The sequence below is a fragment of the Narcine bancroftii genome, chromosome 14 (genome assembly GCF_036971445.1).
Source record: "Narcine bancroftii isolate sNarBan1 chromosome 14, sNarBan1.hap1, whole genome shotgun sequence".
Taxonomy (NCBI): domain Eukaryota; kingdom Metazoa; phylum Chordata; class Chondrichthyes; order Torpediniformes; family Narcinidae; genus Narcine; species Narcine bancroftii.
Genome location: NC_091482.1, coordinates 4,738,000 through 4,758,883, shown reverse-complemented (window position 1 = coordinate 4,758,883; position 20,884 = coordinate 4,738,000). Strand labels below are relative to the sequence as shown.

The following is a 20,884-nucleotide window of genomic DNA, read 5'->3' as shown; positions in this document are numbered from 1 at the left end:
TCTTTCCACTCATACCATCTTAAGCAATCCCTTACTAATCACAGACACTTATGGCATAGGGAATACTTAAGGTGAAATGTGAGATTTTTCTTTTAAAAAAGATTGCCCACCCCTGATCAAGATCCTGTCATAAACTTGGACATTCTTCCTAACTGTGCAAGAAGGTGATTATTTTGGGGGATAGATGGAAGTCTCAGTTTCATCAATTCTTGTGTCTGGCTTCACCAGATCTCACTCCTTTGTTCATTCATTTTCATGTAAGTATCAATTTGAGTACATTATCGGGTATCCAGAACCTATGGGCATTGATAGATGCCGGATAAGTGAATTTTCCAGTTGCTTGAAACTGCATGTTGCATGGATTGTGGATTAATGGCGAGGTATGCCAATTTTAAACTGTTTTTTTTTACCTATTTATTTTCCATGATTTTTTTTTTGCCGATTGCTTGAGGCTGCCAGTTGCTTGAATTCCAGATAACTGGGTGCAGTGAACTGGAATTCACTGTCTATGTATTGTTCAGATGGCTGGCTCCACCCTCACCTACCTCAATATAAACCCTGGTTTTCCCGCCTTACCTCAGATTCACCTGAGGACTATTGTGTCTACTGGCCATTGATTGTAAGCTATTAAAAGCTCCTCATTTAGAGTGCAATCAGTTGCATTACAATTTTAATAGCTTAACTTTGAAGCCAGGCATGCTCCAGGTTGACCATCTGTCCCTTGAGGCCCCAGAGGAATTCGTCTCCTGGCTGGAGGGCTTCCAATCCTATCTGATGGCTGCACAAGACGTCTTCAACTCTGATAGTCTCCAGATAACGGCACTTCTTCTCATGGTTGAAATGTATGTCTGTTAACAGAGTAACAGAAATTTTTTTTCTGTACTCTAACCCAGGTTTCCAAAATTCATTTTAGAGATTGCAGATCAAACTGTATTTTATCATGGTGCATTATTAATGTAAAATTTGTATGTTAATTGATTTGGATAGATGGTTTTGAAATGAACTTCTTTTGTCTTCAGATCTCTTGTTGTTGAATGAAAGGAAACAGAAGGATCAAGAGGAGAGGGAGACAATAGTTTTATGGAGACGGCCTGTCATCACACTGCAGTACTTCCTCCTGGAAGCTATCATAAACTTTAAAGAATGGGCAATAAAGTAGGTAATTGAATAATTTATAGACTATCAATCCTATCTGAGAAGATGGCTCTTACTTGGTCATTGGAGTTGCATGATTTGAGTGTAATGTTATTCAATAAAATTAATCTTTAAGGATGGGAAATAATGGTTGGAAGGAGTTGTGAGAATGTGCTTAAATAGGTACATTATTTGTTCCTTTGTTTAAGAAAATGTAAATGTCTTGGTGTTCAGAGGCTTACTAAGTTCATTGGGGATCCTGGCATATCAGGTAAGTTTGACAGACTAGTCTTGGATCCATTGGAATTTAGAGTGAAAGAAGACTTAATTGAAGCATACAAAAAGGGTCTTGATAAAATGAATGTGGGGAGGATGTTTGGGGGAAAATCTAGAAGGGGCAGCAGGGAGTCACTTTTTTTTAAAAAAAAAAAGGGACCTCCCCATTTAAGTCCTAGAAAAGGCAGAAATTTTCACTCTGTTTAGTGCAGTGGAAGCAGAGCTTGAAATAATTGGTCATGTAGAATGGAAGTGGGCTCTTTGGCCCAGTCCATGCCCACCTAAAGATCAGTAAAATGGTCATCAGGTGAACAGTTCTTGGGAATAGAAAGAGTTGAGGTTATAGTCGGATAAGAGATCACAAATCTGGTGAGCAAAGTATTTGGTTATTAGCATGTAGTTATTTGTGGGAGTCTGTACTAAAGATCAGCTGTAATCTTGCTGAATAATGGAGCAGATCGAGGGGCACAGCATTCTTCTCTTTCGTACATACCTAAATGTGAAATTCGATTGATTGCATTTCTGATTTCCAGTTTTTCTGCTTTGTATTTGTAAGTACACTGTAATTGGCTAAGTAAATGTGAAACTGATTTCTAAGGATTGGCAAGAAAGGTGATGAGTCGGCATACAAAAGGTAGATTGAAAACTTGGCTGAATGGTGCACCAATAACCACCTTGCACTTAATGTCACCAAAACTAAGGAGCTGATCATTGACCAGGAAAGGAAAGCTAGAGGTATACAACCCAGTGATCATCGGGGGCGGATCAGAGCTGGAGAGGGTGAGCAAATTTAGGTTCTTGAGAGTCCCTCTCTTGGAGTATCTTTCCTGGACCCAACACACGAATGGCATTGTGAAGAAAGCATGTTAGCGCCTCTACCTCCTCAGGAGTTTGTGGAGGTTTGATATGACACCAGAAACCATGTTAAATTTCTACAAAGGTGTGGTGGAAAGCTAACTGGCGATTCCAATATCCCTGAGTGAAAGGCACTCCAAAAGGTAGTGGATGTAGCTCAGGACAGCACAGGCAAAACCTTCCCCACCATTGAGAACCTCTACAGGGAACGCTGCTGTCAGAGCAGCAGCAATCATCAAGGATCCACGTCACCCAGCACATGCTCTGTTCTCACTGCTGCCATCAGAAAAGGGATCTAGGTGCCACAAGACTCGCACCACCAGGTCCAGGAACAGCTGCTCCCCCTCCACCATCAGACTCCTCAACCACAAACTCAATCAGGGACTAATTTAACGACTCTTGTGCACTTTATTGATTTTTTTAATTGCACAGTCAGTTTGTTTACATTTATTGTCTGTTTATAGTTCTTTATTTGTTTACATGTATATGCTGTATATCCTTTTCCACTACCAATAAGTGGTAATTCTGCCTGGCCTGCAGGAAGAAGAATCTCGGTTGTATACGATGTCATGCATCACTCTGACAATAAATCCGAAAAGATCAAGTTTTGGTTTTAAGACCTTGTTAGTTGGATGAAAACAAAACCAAGAGTCAAGAGTTTTACTGGGGGAAAATTGCCAATACACAAGATCAGCTTTACCTGTTAAATCTGACACTTTTTTCTACCACTTGCTCCCAAGCCAAACTAAAAACAGAATCATGGACTTGCTCGCGCTGAACTCCAATTCAGAATATTTTTTCCTTTTCAGGTTGTGGCAGCGGCAAAGGGTTGTTCTGACTTTGCTATTCTTATTGGCTTCAGCCACAGTTGCCTATTATGTTGAAGGCGAGCATCAGCAGGTGAGCTCTGATTACAGTTTGGGATGTATTAAATAATAAAGTAATATCCAGGCCAAAAATAAACAGAACTAATGCAGTAGGGTATGCCAGTGAACAGAGTAGCTAAAAAAAGAGTATGATCAGTTTGAATAAGTTTGATCAGTGTCTGAAAGGTAAATGTAATAATTCCTGGCTCGAAACTGAAAATAACCTCTGAACATTGATTTTGATGTCTCCAATTCCTGCCCAGTCATTGTGCCCAGTCTATCCCACCTCAAGAGACAAATCCCTTTTGAAAGGAATCAATCTAGTGAGGAAAATAACAATCTGAAAACCAAGTTAGGTAGGATAAGATGCATTCGTGATGTTGTGAAAAAAATCGTTCGCGCCAACCATACTTCAGGTTGAACAGAAGCACAAGTGTTTTGATCTTGCACTTTCAATGGGAGAAGCAGTTTCAAGTGCTCTCCCTGGTTATACAGAATATGATATTTTTTATACATAATCAGAAACCTGGTACTGCATCTTCCAATGTGTTCTTTCAATGAACAGGCCATTTCTTTTTATCACAGAGTCAATCAGGTTGAAATGCTTTCAATATCACCCTGCACCTTGTAGTTATAGCTTGCGGTAGAAGGCTGTGTTGTCCTTTCATTATTGTGCAGCACCAGAAAAGAATGCATTTCCTTTAATTTTACGTTTCCTCTGTAGTCGTCTTGTAGTATAGGAGCTCAGCACAGTCCGAGGCATCATTGCTCATTGTCAGGGCAGGCAGCTTCCTATCATATTCCTTATCCTAGTGGAGTCTGGCAGATCCTGAATCTTTTCTGTCACAGGATTAGGAGAAAATTTGCATTGTCTTGACTTTAAATTTCATCCTGCTTGTTTTCTTGCAGGAGAATTGTTAATTAACTGAAAGAAGAACTTGTACCATCCATTTTTACATTGGCAAAAATTAATCCATTATGCCATTCATCCATTCCTTCTTCTGAGATGATAAATTCAAAACAATACTTGTTTAATTTCTCCACCATTTCCTTATTCCCCAGTGCAATTTCTCTTGTCTGACTAAAGAGTATCTGCATCAAAATTTACTAACCTTCACCAACAGAAGTTTTGAAAACCTGTTTTTTAGCCAGCTTACTTTGCTTTTAAATGAATTTCTTAAACACCTGACATTTTTTCAATCAAGAGGCAACTTTTGGCAATATTGTCATTTTTCTTTTAACATCTCAGTTAAAGGTCTCAAACCTTATGGCTGTTTTTTTTTTGTATCTTAACGTATATTTCCTATAAACTGTATTCATTCTTATATTTAGACATTGCTTGTTCCTTTTTAGTGCAGTTTACCAATCTTCCATACCTAACGTGTCTCATACCTTCATGGTTTGACTTGTCACGTATTCTATTTGAACTTCCCCTGTTTTTAGTTGCTGTGAGTCAGATTTATGTCAGAGTTCCTATTGAGTGCAATGTTTCTCCAGAATTTTAGGTGTTGTATAGTCATATAGACCAGGAATTTTTTGGATCCCTTGTTCGCTGATCTCTAGCAGAATCTTTACATTTATCGTAATTGAAAATTTTTTAAAAAGCGCAGATGCTGGAAAGCCTAGCAGGCCAGACAGCATCTGTGGAAAGAGGAAAACCTAGGAGGCCAGACAGAATCTGTGGAAAGAGTAACAGCACAAAAATGCTGGAGGAAATCAGCAGGTCATGCAGCGTCCACAGGAATTGATAGAAACCGTTTCAGGCCTGAGCCCTTCGTCAAGGTAAGGAAAGAGAAACAATTAATGTTTCAGGTTAGTGGATCTCCTTCAAAACTGAAGGCTTGCAGCCCTGAAACATTAACTTTTCCTCTTTCCACAGATAGTGTCTGATAAACTTTTTGGTTTTCGTTTATCTTTGACCTCAGCCAGGAAATGCATTGAGTGTTAAGGAAAGCATTGATGTCAGCCGTGGTAAACATGATCCTGTGGCAGTACGCCATTAGGCTGGTGAGCCGGCCCCGCTTGTCACACACGCGGCGGGGCAGCCGGCCAAAATGGCGCCGTTGGGGGTTTCCTCCCGACCTCGGCACCGGGCTCAGAAGTCCGCGCTTGGGGACCCACATGACGTCGGGGTCCCCCAGTGCGGTTCTCAGCCAGGTCCGGGCTGGGAGTATAAGACCAGCCAGGCAGCCTGCAATAAATCAGTTTTTGCTCACTGAACTCAACCCGTCGAGTTGTGCAATCCTTCAGTTAGCAGTGAAGCCGCCGCTACAATCTAATTATTACGTTGGCTTGAACCTGAAAGCAGCACAGTAACCGGCCATTTCAGCCCACAAGCCCATGCTGCTCAATTACCTTCAGCCCCTGTACATTTTGAACCGTGGGACTGAACCACCCAGAGGAAACCCACGCAGACGCGGGGAGAACATACAAACTCCTCACAGGCAGCGGGTTGCTGGTGCTATAACAATGTTGTGCTGACCATGACCGTATCATGACTCTTGTTCTACTCAATATATGAATGAACATCTAAGATGAGGAAAAGCAAAATAAAAAAATTCCCCATTCATCTTTGAAAGTTGGTCAATTGCACGCAGTGACCTAATTTAATCAACACTCATCTCTGCAGTTGAATTCTCAGTTGGCATCAAAATCAGAATTGCTATTGCTTCCTCCATCGTATTTCAACTGACTGTATGTACAAGTATCTTGATATTGTTTATTCTACATTAAAAAGCAGCGAAAACTGTATTGTGATTAAATAATCCCGAAGGCTATCGTTACCTTGGCTATTTTAAAAAATGTAAATAATGCAGCATAGCCACAAAATCAATCCGCTTTTGTTTGTCTATCTTGGGCAAATGTTTAATTCTTTGGATTAATTGTGTTGCAAAATGATCATGTTCTTTAAAGTCCAGCATTAACAATTGTGCCTCTTGATTTAAAACAAAAAGTACATCATTTAATAATATGTAGATAAAACAACATTTTTTTTTGCCTTTCACAGTTTGTGCAACTTGTGGAGAAGAAGTTTTTGTGGTGTGCCTATTGGGTAGGCTTGGGTATTCTGTCTTCTGTTGGGCTTGGGACAGGCCTGCACACTTTCCTGCTCTACTTGGTGAGTAAATTATTCACCATAATCACAAATTCAGAGATTCCCTTGAAATATTTTTGTTGAGAAGATGGTTTTTGAAATTTATGCAAATACTGAAAAGAAATCCAGTAACTTGTAGCAGATGGCTGGTCAAGACATAGATTTTTAAAGAATAAGAAATTCCCCTTAACAGTAACATTTTGGAAGATAAGCTTCCTCTCTTGCCTCCACCAAGCCCTGTCTGATTTTCATGATTCTGATCCTTGTGTGATACAATTGGCCATTAGAAAGTGGTTTAGTAAAAATAGCTTGGCTGTGAGGAAATAATTATGAAAAATATATTGTGATTTAAGAAAGCTGCTGACCACCAATTTCTCATCACACCCTGGGGCTTAGTTTGAAAAGGCAGCTCATTCCCTTTGATTTGAAAAGATGTCTGCAATAAAATATAGGGAGTTATTTCCTGGTTACATTTGTCTGCAAAATCATGTGATGTTCTGAGCGGAGGTAGTTGAGGTCTTGGACAGGTTTGCATTTTGTATTTTCTAACATTTGCGGTCATGTTTTTGCTGTTAATGGTTCTGACTGCTTTATATTGGGAAATCCAGATGTGGAGTATGTGAGAATTTTGCCTTTTAAATTTCCTTCCAATTTCCTCTCTCATTGTATACTGTTGTGGGGAAAAAGTACAATAAAACTGGCAAACCTCCACACCATTGAGGAAATCTACTTGTAGTGTTGCCACTGGAGAGCAGCAGCAAGGGTCCGCACCACCCAGCACCCACTGCTGCTGTCAGGGAAGAGGTATCGGTGCCACAAGACTCCTACCACCAGGTTCAGGAACAGTTGCTTCCCCTCCACCATCAGACTCAACATCAAACTCAATCAGGGACTTGTTTAAGAAATCTGACTTTGCACATAATTTATGATTGAACATTATTTTCTACATTGCAATGTCAGTTTGTTGGCATTTCTTTCTTTACATTTCTCTCTTTTGCATATGTATCTTTTTGAGTAATTTTTTCATTACCAATAAGTAGAAATTCTGCCTCTGTCTGAGGGGGAAAAAAAATCTCTGGGTTGTGTGATGTCATTTATTTTCTCTGACAATAAATCTGAACTTTGAACATTCAAGGATGTGGCCTATAACATCCTTGTTTTAAAATGGAATTTGCTTGCTGTAAATTTGCTTGTGCATGCTTCTAACTTGTAAATGGTGCATTGAACCATCCATAGTTTCTAACTGCAACAGTATTCTATGTTCTTGCAGGACTTTTTTTGCGTCACCTGTTTATTTGTTGTGCGAGTGAAGAGACAAACTATGAGGAAAGTTTGTACATTGTTCAATAGGTACAGTGTGGACATTAGGCTATGAAATCTATTTATGTAACTTTATGCATTTACTTTTATAATTTTTTTAAATTCAATGTTCATATTTGTAGTACCCCATTTTCGTCTTGACCTGTTCAGCAGTGCCTTCAAGCTTTATAAGTTGATTCAGAGTTTGCTATTTTCAACTCTAAATAGTAATGGCCAAGATTTTGAGCTCTGGTAAAGTGGCAGCGGTTACTCATGACGAACAAAAACTCTGCAAAGATGCAGTGGTTTGTGTGGCATGAGCTTTCTGATGTTGCTGTTGGCCATGGTTTGAAGTTATTTAAGGTCTGCAGCCAAGTACAGCTGTCCTCCAGGAATGCAAATAGCTAGTCTTCACCAGGAGAGGGTTTGATTGCAGGTGTTTGAAGAATGAGAAGCGATTTCCTTTAAAAAAAAATCTAAAGGATTGATGGGAGCCTTGGGGCCCCTGCTGAGAATTTGTAGGCAAGATGCAAAAAGAATAACAGGCTTGATAGGCTGGATGGAGAAAGAATATTCCTTTTATTGGGTATTTGGGAAAGGGGAGCTCAGTTTGAGAATAAAAAGGTCGAGGAAAAACCTCGAACTGATTTCATTTCATGGTGAAGAAGGCTGTGAATCAGTGAGGTCTGTAGGGGGCAACAGAATCCCAGATATCATCCTCTGGGGTATCTGCTTGGAGATATCCTAAATTATTTTCTGTTTCTTGGTCTACAGACAGTAGAAGCATTCATTACACATATAAAATTCAGGTTACAAACTGAATAACATTGGGTTAATTTCCCTTGTGAAATTTCTTAATTGCCCTTCCAAATTTATGAAACCATGTTTACTTCTGATCTGCCATGTGCAATTCAGAGAAACTTAGGAAGTAATTATGAAATTATAAAGCAATTCCTACCATAAATTTACCACATCTCACTTCCATTCCCACCAAGTCATCTAGGATGTTCAGAATGATACTAAATTCAGTTGCTAAACTGCTACGACATTGCTTGTATTTTATCACAGTTTATCTGGAAAACCTACAAGCCTCGTACAGTGGACAGTCCCAGAGATGAAAAGTAATTCTAGCTACAATGCAAATCCACCACTAGCCACATCTTGACTAAAATAGAAGCAAGAGATAGGAAGTACCTGTATGTAGAGGGAGAAAAAGGTGAGGAGGGCATGCTGGGAGGGGAGAGGTGACAGAATATTGGACAGAAAGAGAGACTCAAGTAGAGGAAGATACTACTGTTGGGAGATGAAGATGCTTCTACTTCTACGCCAACCCCCACTTTTTTTCTTCTCTCTGAACTTCTCTCACCCCTTCCGACTTCCTCTAACCAGTCCAAACCCAAAAGGTTAATAATTTTCTGTCCATGAACACTGTTTGACTGGCTGAGTTCCTCCAGCTTCTGTTTGTTCACTCAATATTTGGGCATCTGCAGATTTAGTTTCACTAGCTAGATTTTCTTTTCCTATGCCTTTTTGACTTCCACAGGGGTCACTATTGTTGTGACTTCCTGGTGTGTCCATCTCCTCCCCGACCCCCCTGACCTCAGGCACTTTTCCATATAACTGCACTTCCTCCCTTGCCACCATTCATAGATTTGAATAGCCTTTCCAGATAAGGCAAAGATTCACATGCACTTTCTCCAACCTCATCCATTGTATTTGATGCTCCTAATGCCTCCTTTACATTGCTGAGACCAAAGGCAGATTGTACCCTATCTACAGTGGCCAACCCAAGCTCCCAGTTGCGTGCCATTTTAAGTTTGCAGATGTTACAAAATTGGAGGTGTTGTGGAACGTGGAGAAGATTGACGGTTGCAACAGGATTTTGACAGCATGCAGGGTTGATTGGGGAAGTGGCAATTGAAGTTCATTCTGAATTAATGTGGTGAGGTACTTTGGAAGGTTGAACCTGAAGGAGTACAAGGTTAATGGCAGGATTCTTAACAGTTTGGAGAAACCAAAGGATCTTGGGATCCAAGTCCATAGATCCCTCAAGTTTGCTGCACAAGTTGATCAGGTGGTTAAGAAGGCTTATGTGCTGGCTTTCATTAGTTGGGGAATTCAGTTCAAGAGCTGAGGGCTAATGTGACAGATCTTTCAAATTCTGGTGAGACCATAATTGGATTATTGTGTTCAGTTCTAGTTGCCTCATTACAGGAAGCTTCAGAGAGTTTGCAAAGGAGATATACCAGAATGTTGCTTGGATTGGAGAACATGTCTTGTGAAGCAAAGGAGGCTGAGCTGATGAATGATGAGATGTAATTTAACAGAGCTATATGAGATTGAGAGGCATTGATGGGGTGAACAGTCATATAGCAAGTACAAGAGGATCTCTATGTCAAAGTTCAAATTTATTGTCAGAGTACATGCATGGTATCGCAGACAGTCCTGAGATTTTTATGCAGGTGACACAGAATTTCTAATTACCAGTAAGTGTTTAAAGTGAGTGGAAAAAAAAGTTTAGGGGAAAATAGCAGCGGTAAGTTTTTAAAAGAGTGGTAGGTGTCTTGAATGCATTGCTAGGGGTGCTGATAAAGGCTGGAATAACAAGGACATTTAAAAAGACCCTCAAGCACATATGATGCAAGAAAAAATAAGAGGGTTCGGGTATGAGGTAAAGAAGAATAACAGGAGATTGTTGTGGAGTAGGTCTATACAGGTTGTCTGAAGGGTCTGAAGGGCCTACACTGTGCTGTAATGTTCTATGTTCTCATTTTTAAAATCATCCCTCATATGTATAGTTCTGGGGAAAAAGATTTCTAGGCAAAAGGCTGTAATTTTTATCCAAAAATAAACAATTCACAATAAAACTATGTGCAAAGGAAAACCGTTGAAAGCCTTTTCACATCCCTTTAGAAATAGATTCCATTACTGTACATTGTAACATTAATCTTTTCATCTGCTACATAGCACCATTGTGTGTTGTCCTGTGACCCCTTGTAGTTACTTCCCTCAGTTGTTTGAAAGGCTTCCCCTCTGGTCTCTGCTCTTCAATGTCTGGCAGCAGAAGGATGGCACCCTCGCACTGGCCTCACCAAGCCTCAGTGCATCCCTCGGTATGTACTCCTGCAGCCTGGATATGCCAGTTGGCAGTATTTTCTCACTGACATCTGCGTGCTGGATGATCAAGATTTGTGAAGACCTAAGTGTGCCTTTCGAGGAGTTGTTAATCTTCCAGTGGACGTCTGTCTTTGCGAACAGCCTGTAAATGAAAGTCCTCTGTTATGCTGCTGTTGTGGATGAACTGTGACGAGGACCGACCGCTTGCACCCTCCTCCACACACACTTAGCAATTCCACAGTCAACTGTCTCCATTCCATTGCAGTGGTCTTGGGAGCACATGCATTGACAGCTGCGTTGATGCACTAAAGGTGATGTTGAATTTAATAATTGGATTTGGTGGCAAGGAGTGGCTGGGTAGAGTGCACACCAATTTCTGTTGATGGAGATTGACATTCAAAAAAAGATTAAAAGTAAAACACAAAGGTATGCATTTGAAGTAAAGACACAATGTTGGAAAAACTCAGCAGATCTAATAGTATACTAAAACAGTTTACTTTTATCTTTGGCTTGGCTTCGCGGATGAAGATTTATGGAGGGGGTAAATGTCCACGTCAGCTGCAGGCTCGTTTGTGGCTGACAAGTCCGATGCGGGACAGGCAGACACGGTTGCAGCGGTTGCAGGGGAAAATTGGTTGGTTGGGGTTGGGTGTTGGGTTTTTCCTCCTTTGTCTTTTGTCAGTGAGGTGGGCTCTGCGGTCTTCTTCAAAGGAGGTTGCTGCCCGCCGAACTGTGAGGCGCCAAGATGTATGGTTTGAGGCAATATCAGCCCACTGGCAGTGGTCAATGTGGCAGGCACCAAGAGATTTCTTTAGGCAGTCCTTGTACCTCTTCTTTGGTGCACCTCTGTCACGGTGGCCAGTGGAGAGCTCACCATATAACACTATCTTGGGAAGGCGATGGTCCTCCATTCTGGAGACGTGACCCACCCAGAGCAGCTGGATCTTCAGCAGCGTGGACTCAATGCTGTCGGCCTCTGCCATCTCGAGTACTTCGATGTTAGGGATGAAGGCGCTCCAATGAATGTTGAGGATGGAGCGGAGACAACGCTGGTGGACGCGTTCTAGGAGCCGTAGGTGATGCCGGTAGAGGACCCATGATTCGGAGCCGAACAGGAGTGTGGGTATGACAATGGCTCTGTATACGCTTATCTTTGTGAGGTTTTTCAGTTGGTTGTTTTTCCAGACTCTTTTGTGTAGTCTTCCAAAGGCGCTATTTGCCTTGGCGAGTGTTGTCTATCTCATTGTCGATCCTTGCATCTGATGAAATGGTGCAGCCGAGATAGGTAAACTGGTTGACCGTTTTGAGTTTTGTGTGCCCGATGGAGATGTGGGGGGGCTAGTAGTCATGGTGGGGAGCTGGCGGATGGAGGACCTCCATTTTCTTCAGGCTGACTTCCAGGCCAAACATTTTGGCAGTTTACGCAAAACAGGACGTCAAGCGCTGAAGAGCTGGCTCTGAATGGGCAACTAAAGCGGCATCGTCTGCAAAGAGTAGTTCACGGACAAGTTTCTCTTGTGTCTTGGTGTGAGCTTGCAGGCGCCTCAGATTGAAGAGACTGCCATCTGTGCGGTACCGGATGTAAACAGCATCTTCATTGTTGGGGTCTTTCATGGCTTGGTTCAGCATCCTGCTGAAGAAGATTGTTAATGGAGAAGGGTTCAGAGAGCTCATTGCTGTATCTGACCCGACCTTGTTGGTTTTCGTGCAGTTGGGTAACCATGTTGAGGAACTTTGGGGGGCATCCGATGTGCTCTAGTATTTGCCAAAGCCCTTTCTGCTCACGGTGTCGAAGGCTTTGGTGAGGTCAACAAAGGTGATGTAGAGTCCTTTGTTTTGTTCTCTGCACTTTTCTTGGAGCTGTCTGAGGGCAAAGACCATGTCAGTCGTTCCTCTGTTTGCGCGAAAGCCGCACTGTGATTCTGGGAGAATATTCTCGGCGACACTAGGTATTATTCTATTTAGGAGAAACCTAGCGAAGATTTTGCCTGCAATGGAGAGCAGCATGATTCCCCTGTAGTTTGAGCAGTCTGATTTCTCACCTTTGTTTTTGTACAGGGTGATGATGATGGCATCACGAAGGTCCTGAGGCAGCTTTCCTTGGTCCCAACAAAGCTTGAAAAACTCATGCAGTTTGACATGCAGAGTTTTGCCGCCAGCCTTCCAGACCTCTGGGGGGATTCCATCCATACCTGCTGCTTTGCCACTTTTCAATTGTTCAATTGCCTTATATGTCTCCTCCTGGGTGAGGACCTCATCCAGCTCTAGCCTTAGGGGCTGTTGAGGGAGCTGGAGCAGGGCGGAATCTTGATCTGAGCGGTTGGCACTGAAAAGAGATTGGAAGTGTTCTGACCATCGGTTGAGGATGGAGATCTTGTCGCTGAGGAGGACTTTGCTGTCTGAGCTGCGCAGTGGGCTTTGGACTTTGAAAACAACTGATGTTTCAGACTCGAGTCCTTCGTCGAGGTGTTTTTACATTAAAAAAAAAGTTGATTGGCCTCGTAGATCAGCACAATAAAATGGATGCATAGGTTTTAGCTGGTGCTGCCTTGCTCCCCAAATCCCTCTCCACTTGATCAGCCGCTAATTCACCCGTCATGAATTAGAGCTTCCTGCAGTTTTTCCAACTCCGCAGTTCCAGGGTACACCAGTAGATGGAGCAGGTAACTCATTTTAATTGTATGAGAAGGAAGGATTCAGTCCGTGGTCTGCTTGTATCCATATCTGTTTAGCTCTGCAATTCCACTCGGAATTGTGGTTTATTCTCAGAACCAAAAAATGTGCAGTCATTTGGTCTGTGGTCTGTCCTGCACATTCTGGCTGAAACCTTTTGAATCACAATTTATTGTCTTCCCTCCATTAATGTTTCATCTGAACCCCTATCTTTCTAGTGAACTGGAAAATTTAAAAAACTGACCATGTTGAAGGTACCACCTAAATCTGTGGTTTTCAAACTCCACCCCCAACTCACATTCCACCTTAAACAAAAATGCTCTGTGATTTGTAAGGGATTGCTTAAGGTGGGATGTGAGTGGGAAGGGAAGGTTGAGAATCACTGCTCTAGACTCGATTGTTACTGAAATATTTTGCTTGAGAAAAATTGTCATTAACCCGTTTCCTTTGGAGTTATCAAACAGTGACGAGTCAATTGGGTACGATTAAAACAGTGGTGGTCAAACCTTTTTCTTTTCACTCATGTACTACTTTAAGCAATCCCTTACTAATCACAGAGCACTTATGGCATCGGATTACTTAAGGTGGAATGTGAGTTTAGGGGAGCAGTTTGAAAACTACTGACCTAAATTGACCTATTACATCAAAATAGGCATCCTGTTCAATGCAGACATGTGGTCTGAAGGGCCTGTTCCTCTGTTGTATGGAAATGACAATATGTATGATGTTTTTTTTTGGGGGTGGGGGGGGGGGAAGCCAAATTCTCTGAAACCTTGAGTCCTTGTGTTGCATTAGATAATTGATCTCTAACTAATAGATCTGTCCCTCATTTTTCATATTTGCAGAAGAGAAAACTCTACATTTAACGTACAAGTTAATGACTTAAGTTTTCGAGCTATATCCAGATTCATGGTCTCCCAGCTGAAGTGCTAATTCTATTTCTTTTATTAGGTTTGTGTGACTTACTGATTGTTTCCAGCATTATTTTTTTTTGCCAAATTCCAGCATCTGCATTTTTTAAAATTTATCATTGATCTGAGTATTTGCTTTTCATCCTGGTATAAACAAATGATAGGAATTGACCTTCCACATCAATCTGTGACCTTGTTTGCTGCCTTTTCTCCAAGAAATTGCCATGCTGGAGAATAGGAAAAGCAGATATAAAGGTAAAGGTTCCATTATTGTCACGTAATCCTACATTTAGAATGTAGCGTCCATGAAATTATTTTAACTTTTGTCTACTAGGGAGTCCAGTGGCCCTCACAGGAACCCGACAGCACCTGGTGTTCCTAGGCGGTCTCCCCTCCAAGTACTGGCCAGTCCTGAACCTCAGGCTATTAGGTGGATAACACATTGAGTTCACTGACATTAAGAAATTCATGGGTGGGTCATTCTCTCAGGGATTACAATGCATTGACTCTACCTGAAATGCAGAACTGTTTTGTCTCTGGATACTTGAGCAAAATATATCAATTAGATGACGTAGTTGACCAGTGTTAAATAATTGGTAATAAACCCGTGGGAGGATTATTGTAATTTTAGTAGAAACACCCTAAGTACTCATTCAACCCTGCAAAATATAACTTCCTACTTGTTTTACAAACATTTAGTACTATTTGGTAACCAAGGAAATAAAACCTCATTTGGAATGTAATACTTACACTATTCAAATTATTTCAATAAGTGCACAAAGGTCTCATCCCAACAACAAACTCTCTCACTCAGTATTGGCTTTACAGAGTTACAATTATCCACATCCAAGTTTCATTTTGTCACAAGTAATCAGAATTATCTATCCTATTCTTCACAAATGTCCTGGCCTAAAATCCCAGTTTCTTCTGTGGTCGAGAAGTGGGGGGGGGGCATTGATTTACTTGTATATCTGTTTACATGCTGACTGATAACAAAAACACACAGAAACGCTGGAGGAATTTGGCTGGTCTCTCAGCCTCCATAGGAAGTAAAGATATTACTGGCATTTTGGGCCCGAGCCCTTCCTCAAGGAATAACAAAGAAATTTGCTTATTTTGTTTACCCCTATGGAGGCTGCGAGACCAGCTGAGTTCCTGCAGCCTTTGTGTGTTTTTACTCCAATCATAGCCTGTCCCGCATCGGACTTGTCAGCCACCAACGAGCCTGCAGCTGACGTGGACATTTACCCCCTCCATAAATCTTCGTCCGCGAGGCCAAGAAATAGCATTTGCAGACTTTCATGTATCACATGCTCACTGATTGTTGTTTAACCTGTACTTCTTAAGAAAGAAGTGGGTAAGGGTTCAAGCCCCATATCAGCACACAAGGCTGAAGCCGTCCTTTGTAAATATTCAAACTGTAACCAGCAATGGGCTTTGGAGACTGGAAAAACCTGTAATACCCTACAGAAGATTAAAGCTGTTTACAGCAGGTTATGCTTCTGCTGGAAACTGAGCAGTGAGGGTTAATTCTACAGGAACTGAAAACTGCTGGTGGGGTAGTTCTGAGGGATACATGCATGTTACTTCATTATTAAATGTCACGTTATTTCATGACTGATGACTGGCCTTCTGCCATCAGTTTTCTCAAGTTAAAAGGACAGGGAATTTGAATTTTTTGAAAACTGTCAGACCACGTTCTTGAAAATTAGTTTCTTGCTTTGTTTGCATGGAAGATGGAGGATTCTTGAGGAATACCTATTATTGGCATTTCTTTGAGTCAAGGGTGGTTTGCTTTCTGTCTAGTGTTGGGAGTCTCAAGGTTCTCTGTACTGTCTTGAATGGTCTTCCACAGAGAGCACTTGTGGGCCAAAGATTCCATTTATTCCAAAGGCCTTCAAGCACAGCCTTGAATTTTTCCTGTATTTGGTCGTCGGTTCTGACGATAACTCAGCATGGTTTGTTTTATGAGTCTAATTGTTCAAAGTTCAGGTTTATTGTCAGATTACATGCATGACATCGTAATCAACCCTGAGATTCTTTTTCCTGCGTGCTCGGCAGAATTTCTATTTATTCTTGTTCAAAAGAGAAATGTAAACTGTGCAGTACAGAAAATAAATAATGTGCATTGTAAGAGTCCTTAAACGAGTCTGACGGTGGAGGGGTAGCAAATGTTTCTGAACCTGGTGGTACACTTCTTGTGGTATCTTGTAGGGCTGTAACTGAAATCTTAATGATGGGGACATGTTTATTTGATTCTCAGCAGTGGATTTGGAAATTTTCTATATTGTTTCAGATTTATAGATAGCTATATTGAATTGTTGCCACATATGAGATACAGTGACAAACTGTATTCAAGATTCCACTGATTGTCCCCTACACAAAGTGCACAAAACTTTTTTGTTTGCCCGGTAAGGTGGGGATCAAAGCTGATGCCTTCCTGGTTTAGATATTCAATATGCAGCGTTGTTTGTCACAGTGATATTTGCTTTTAATCAGCTGGGTACATTCTTCTGATTTTCTTTCATTAAATTGAAAGTGGGGTATTAATTACATATTTGAATTGTGTGTCATGTGCATCAAGATACAAAATGAAAAACTTTGCACTGCATTCTTTTCAGGCAGTTTCAATCCCAAAGATAGAGAATGGGTATGTAGGGAAAGGAGAAAACTACTGTGAAACCAGGCAATGAGGTAGAATGTAAATTTTGTTTTGGCAAAAAGAAAATGCTGGAAACATTCGACAGGCCAGGCAGCATTTGTGCCGAGTGAAATAAGTAACCATTTGAGGATAACGATTCTTCACCAGTACTGGGGAAATTGAAGGAAAAAAAATCTTCAAATTGAAGAAAGGGAGAAGGAAAGGTCATGATCAGGGACAAAATGGTCAACATAATTATTATTTTAAATACTTGCAGAGGGAAAGAAAACAAGCCAAGGAATAAATCAATACTTGCAATATCTGTGAGGAAATGGGAGCAAAACATTGATTATCATAAATTGAGTTCAATAGAATCCTTTGGGCTATAATGTGCCAAAGATGGAAAATATGTTCTTTTTTTTAAGTCATTGCTGTTCTAATAATGAAGGTCACAGGGGAGTGAGTAGAGTTAAAGTTGGCAAATAAAGGTACATGACCAACATTTTGGGCTTGAGTTCTTTGTCAAAGTATGAAAAAATGCAGGCAGGCACTGAACAAAATGATGGGGGGAGGGGAGCAAGGGGTGCAGTATGGTCCCAATGGCAGGAGGTAATAGATGGATAAGGGAGAGAGGGCACAGTAAATGGGGAGAAGGGATGCATCTGTGAATGGAGTGGGAAGGGATGGAGAGCTGGAAGAAAAACAAGGGGGGAGGGAGAATGAAGAGGAGGCTAGCGGAAACTGGCGAGTGCCCAAACGGAAAATCAAGTGCTGCTCCTTCGATTTACGGTTGGTCTTGGCTGTCTTCTTTCCTCCAGTGTATCACTCCTTTCCCTCTCCATTCACAGAGCATTCCTGCTTGCTGGTCTGCCCTCCTTCCCTTATCCACCTATTACCTTCTGCCTCCATCCCTACCATTTTGTTCAGGCTCTTGCCTACATTTCTTCATACCTTGATGAAGGGCTAAGCCCAAAATTTGTATGTTATCTTTGCTATTTTAAGTACACTTTGACCTGCTGAGTTTCTCCAGCATTGTGTGTGTTTTACTTCAATCACAGAGTTTGGAGGCTTTCTTGTTTTACTCCCAACGAGTGAAGTGGCATGTGACTGGGAGTCACCCTTGCAGATTTTACACAGAGGAGACGCATTCTGATTTTTCAAATCCATGTAAAATGGATCACTGTGTGTTCACCACACACACCATATCAAATTGGAAGAAGTAAAGATGAATTACCATTACATCTGCAAATTTGATGTTCAGTGTTGCAATCCCATCGAAGGTGGAAATTATGGAGGGCAATGTGTTGGAAGTTGATGAGGTGGAAGATGAGGGGAAGAGGAACTCGTTCTGGGTGGTGGAAAGGAAGTGAGAGTAGAATGGCCGGAAATAGGAGATGTGGTTGAAAATCATTGGACCCAAGATCGACAAACCCAAATGTCTCAATAAACCTGTTGATTCCATGTACTCCTGCCCCACCAAACTGGTATCATCTCACCTCAACTCCATTTTGTCCTCTCTGGTCCAGTACCACCTGACCAACATCTGCGTAAACTCACATGCCCTCCATCACTTCATCAACTTACTGTACCCTGAACTTGACTACTTCATTTTCACCATGGATGCCCAATCTCTATACACCCCCATTCCCCATACTGAAGATATCAAAGCCTTTTGTTTTTTTCTCAACAACCGACGCATCCACTTCCCCCTTCATCACCACACTTCTCTGCCTGGTAGAACTTGTTCTCACCCTCAGTAACTTCTCCTTTGACTTATCTCACATTTTCCAAGTGATAGGTGTAGCCATGGTTACCTGCATGGCTCCTAGCTATGCCTCACTTATTGACTGTGTTGCAATCCATGCTACAAGCCTACATAGGCAAGGCTCCTCAACTCTCCTGCTACATCAGTTCCTACTTTGGTCCTGCCTCATGTCCATTTTACTGCTACTTTTACCTTGACCTCAAATTCACATGGTCCTCATTGGCAGCACTTTTCCCCTTTCTCAATCTGTCTCATTCTCAGGAGACACTCTCTAAAGGCATTTTCTACAAACCAAGTCGCACAGTCACCTTGACAACACCTCTTTACACCCTGTCCCTGTAAAGATTCTATTCCTTTCAACTCTTCAGTGTTTGATGCATCCAATCCCAGGATGGGGTCTTCCATTCCAGGACATCATGCCTTCCTCTCTTCCACCATCAACTCAGCCCTGCACAAACTCCCCAGAGGCAACAAGGACAGGATTTCGTTTGTTCTCACCTGCTACCCTACTGGCTTATGCATCCAACATATTATCCTCCAGTTTCCACCACTACAATGCAATCCCACCACAAGGCAAGTCTTCCCCTCTCTGCTTTTTGCTGGAACCACTCCTTCCATTATTTGCCCATTCCACTCATCCCTTCTCATTATTTGCCCCCTTGGTACCTACCTCTGTGACCACTGGAAATGCTGCACTTGCTCCAGTACCACCTCCTTCACCATTTGGGAGCCTCAAACAGTCCTTCCAAGTGAAGCTCCACTTGTGAATCTGCAGGGGCCATCAACTACATCTTGTGTTCCTCTACATCTGAGAACCTGGATGCATTCTGGGATATAGTTTTGTTGAGCACCTTCACTCTGTCTCCTGCAATAATAGGGATTTTCCAGAGGCCAACCATTTCAATTTCACACCCATCCCTATAACAACATGTATGCCCATGGCCTCCTGCACTACCAAACCAAGGCCACTTGCAAATTTAATTTAGAACACAAGAGCACAGAAAACAGGCCATTCAGCCCTTCTCATCTGTGCCAAAACATCATTCTACTAGACCCACTGACCTGCACCCATTCCATAACCCTCCATTCCTTTCCCATCAATTTATTAAAACTTAGATGCTTACCATGGCAGATAGCAGCTCATTCCAAACTTCCACCACTCTCTGAGTGAAGACATTCCCCCAATGATTCCCCTAAATCTTTTCCCTTTCACCCTTGTATTTATCTCTCCTAATCGAATTGGAAATGCAAGTCGGCTCTTTACTGTCTATTCCCCTCATCATTTTGTCACCCCTCATTTTTCTTTTGCTCCAAGGAATAAAGTCCTAACCTGATTAATCTTTCCTTGTAACTCAACTCCTGAAGATCTAGCAACATCCTTGTAAATCTCTGCACTCTTTCAATCTTACTAATATCCTTCCTGAGGTTTGGCGACCAGAACTGCACACAATACTCCATATTTGGCTTCACCAATGTCTTGCACAACCTCATCATAACATCCTCACTCCTGCACTCAATACTTTGATTTATGAAAGCCAAGATGCCTTCTTCATAACCTTGTCTACCTGTGATGCTACTTTCAGGGAATTGTGTATCTGTATTCCCAGATTCTTCTGTTCCTCCGCACTCCTCAGTGCCCTATCATTCACTGTCCATGTCCTACCTTGGTTTGTCCTTCCAAAATCCAATACCTCACACTTGTCTGCATTAAATTCCATCTGCCATTTTCTGGCCCATTTTTCCAGTTGGTCCAGATCCCTCTGCAAGCTTTGAAACCCTTCCTCACTATTCACAACACCTCCAATCTTAGTGACATCAGCAAACTTGCTGATCCAATTTACATTGTCATCCAGATCATTGATTATAGACAGCAAATAGCAATGGTCCCAGCACTGATCCCTGAGGCGCACCACTAATCAAAGGCCTCCAGTCTGAGAAGCAATCATCCAACTACCACTGTCTTCTCCATTCAGCCATTTTTGAATCTAGTTTATAACCTCTCCATGGTTACCTAGTGTCTGAACCTTCAGAACTAGTCTCCCATATGGGACCTTGTCAAAGGCCTTGCTAAAGTCCATGTACAGCCTTTCCTTCATCTACTTTCTTGGTAACATCCTCAAAAAATCAAAAGGATTTGTTAAACACAACCTACCATACACACTATCCTTAATACTTGTACACCTGATCACCCTCCAATAATTTACTACTGATGACAGGCTCACTGACATGTAATTTCCTGGTTTACTTTTGAAG

At 41.7% G+C, this 20,884-nt stretch overlaps 2 protein-coding genes across 6 annotated transcripts in view; one reads left to right on the top strand and one right to left on the bottom strand.

The window, feature by feature from the left end:
• The window catches only part of rps6kb1a (ribosomal protein S6 kinase b, polypeptide 1a), a 211,542-nt gene that overhangs the window by 21,394 nt on the left and 169,264 nt on the right, over positions 1-20,884 (top strand). For all 5 annotated transcript variants that reach the window (XM_069910978.1, XM_069910976.1, XM_069910977.1 and 2 more), the window contains exons 3-5: positions 1,020-1,155; positions 3,075-3,165; positions 6,139-6,249. In XM_069910978.1, coding sequence (XP_069767079.1) covers positions 1,020-1,155; positions 3,075-3,165; positions 6,139-6,249 — 338 coding nt within the window. The remainder of the gene's footprint in view (positions 1-1,019; positions 1,156-3,074; positions 3,166-6,138; positions 6,250-20,884) is intronic.
• ptrh2 (peptidyl-tRNA hydrolase 2) overlaps positions 1-20,884 on the bottom strand; it is a 62,682-nt gene that overhangs the window by 40,332 nt on the left and 1,466 nt on the right. The gene's annotated exons all lie outside the window — the stretch shown is intronic.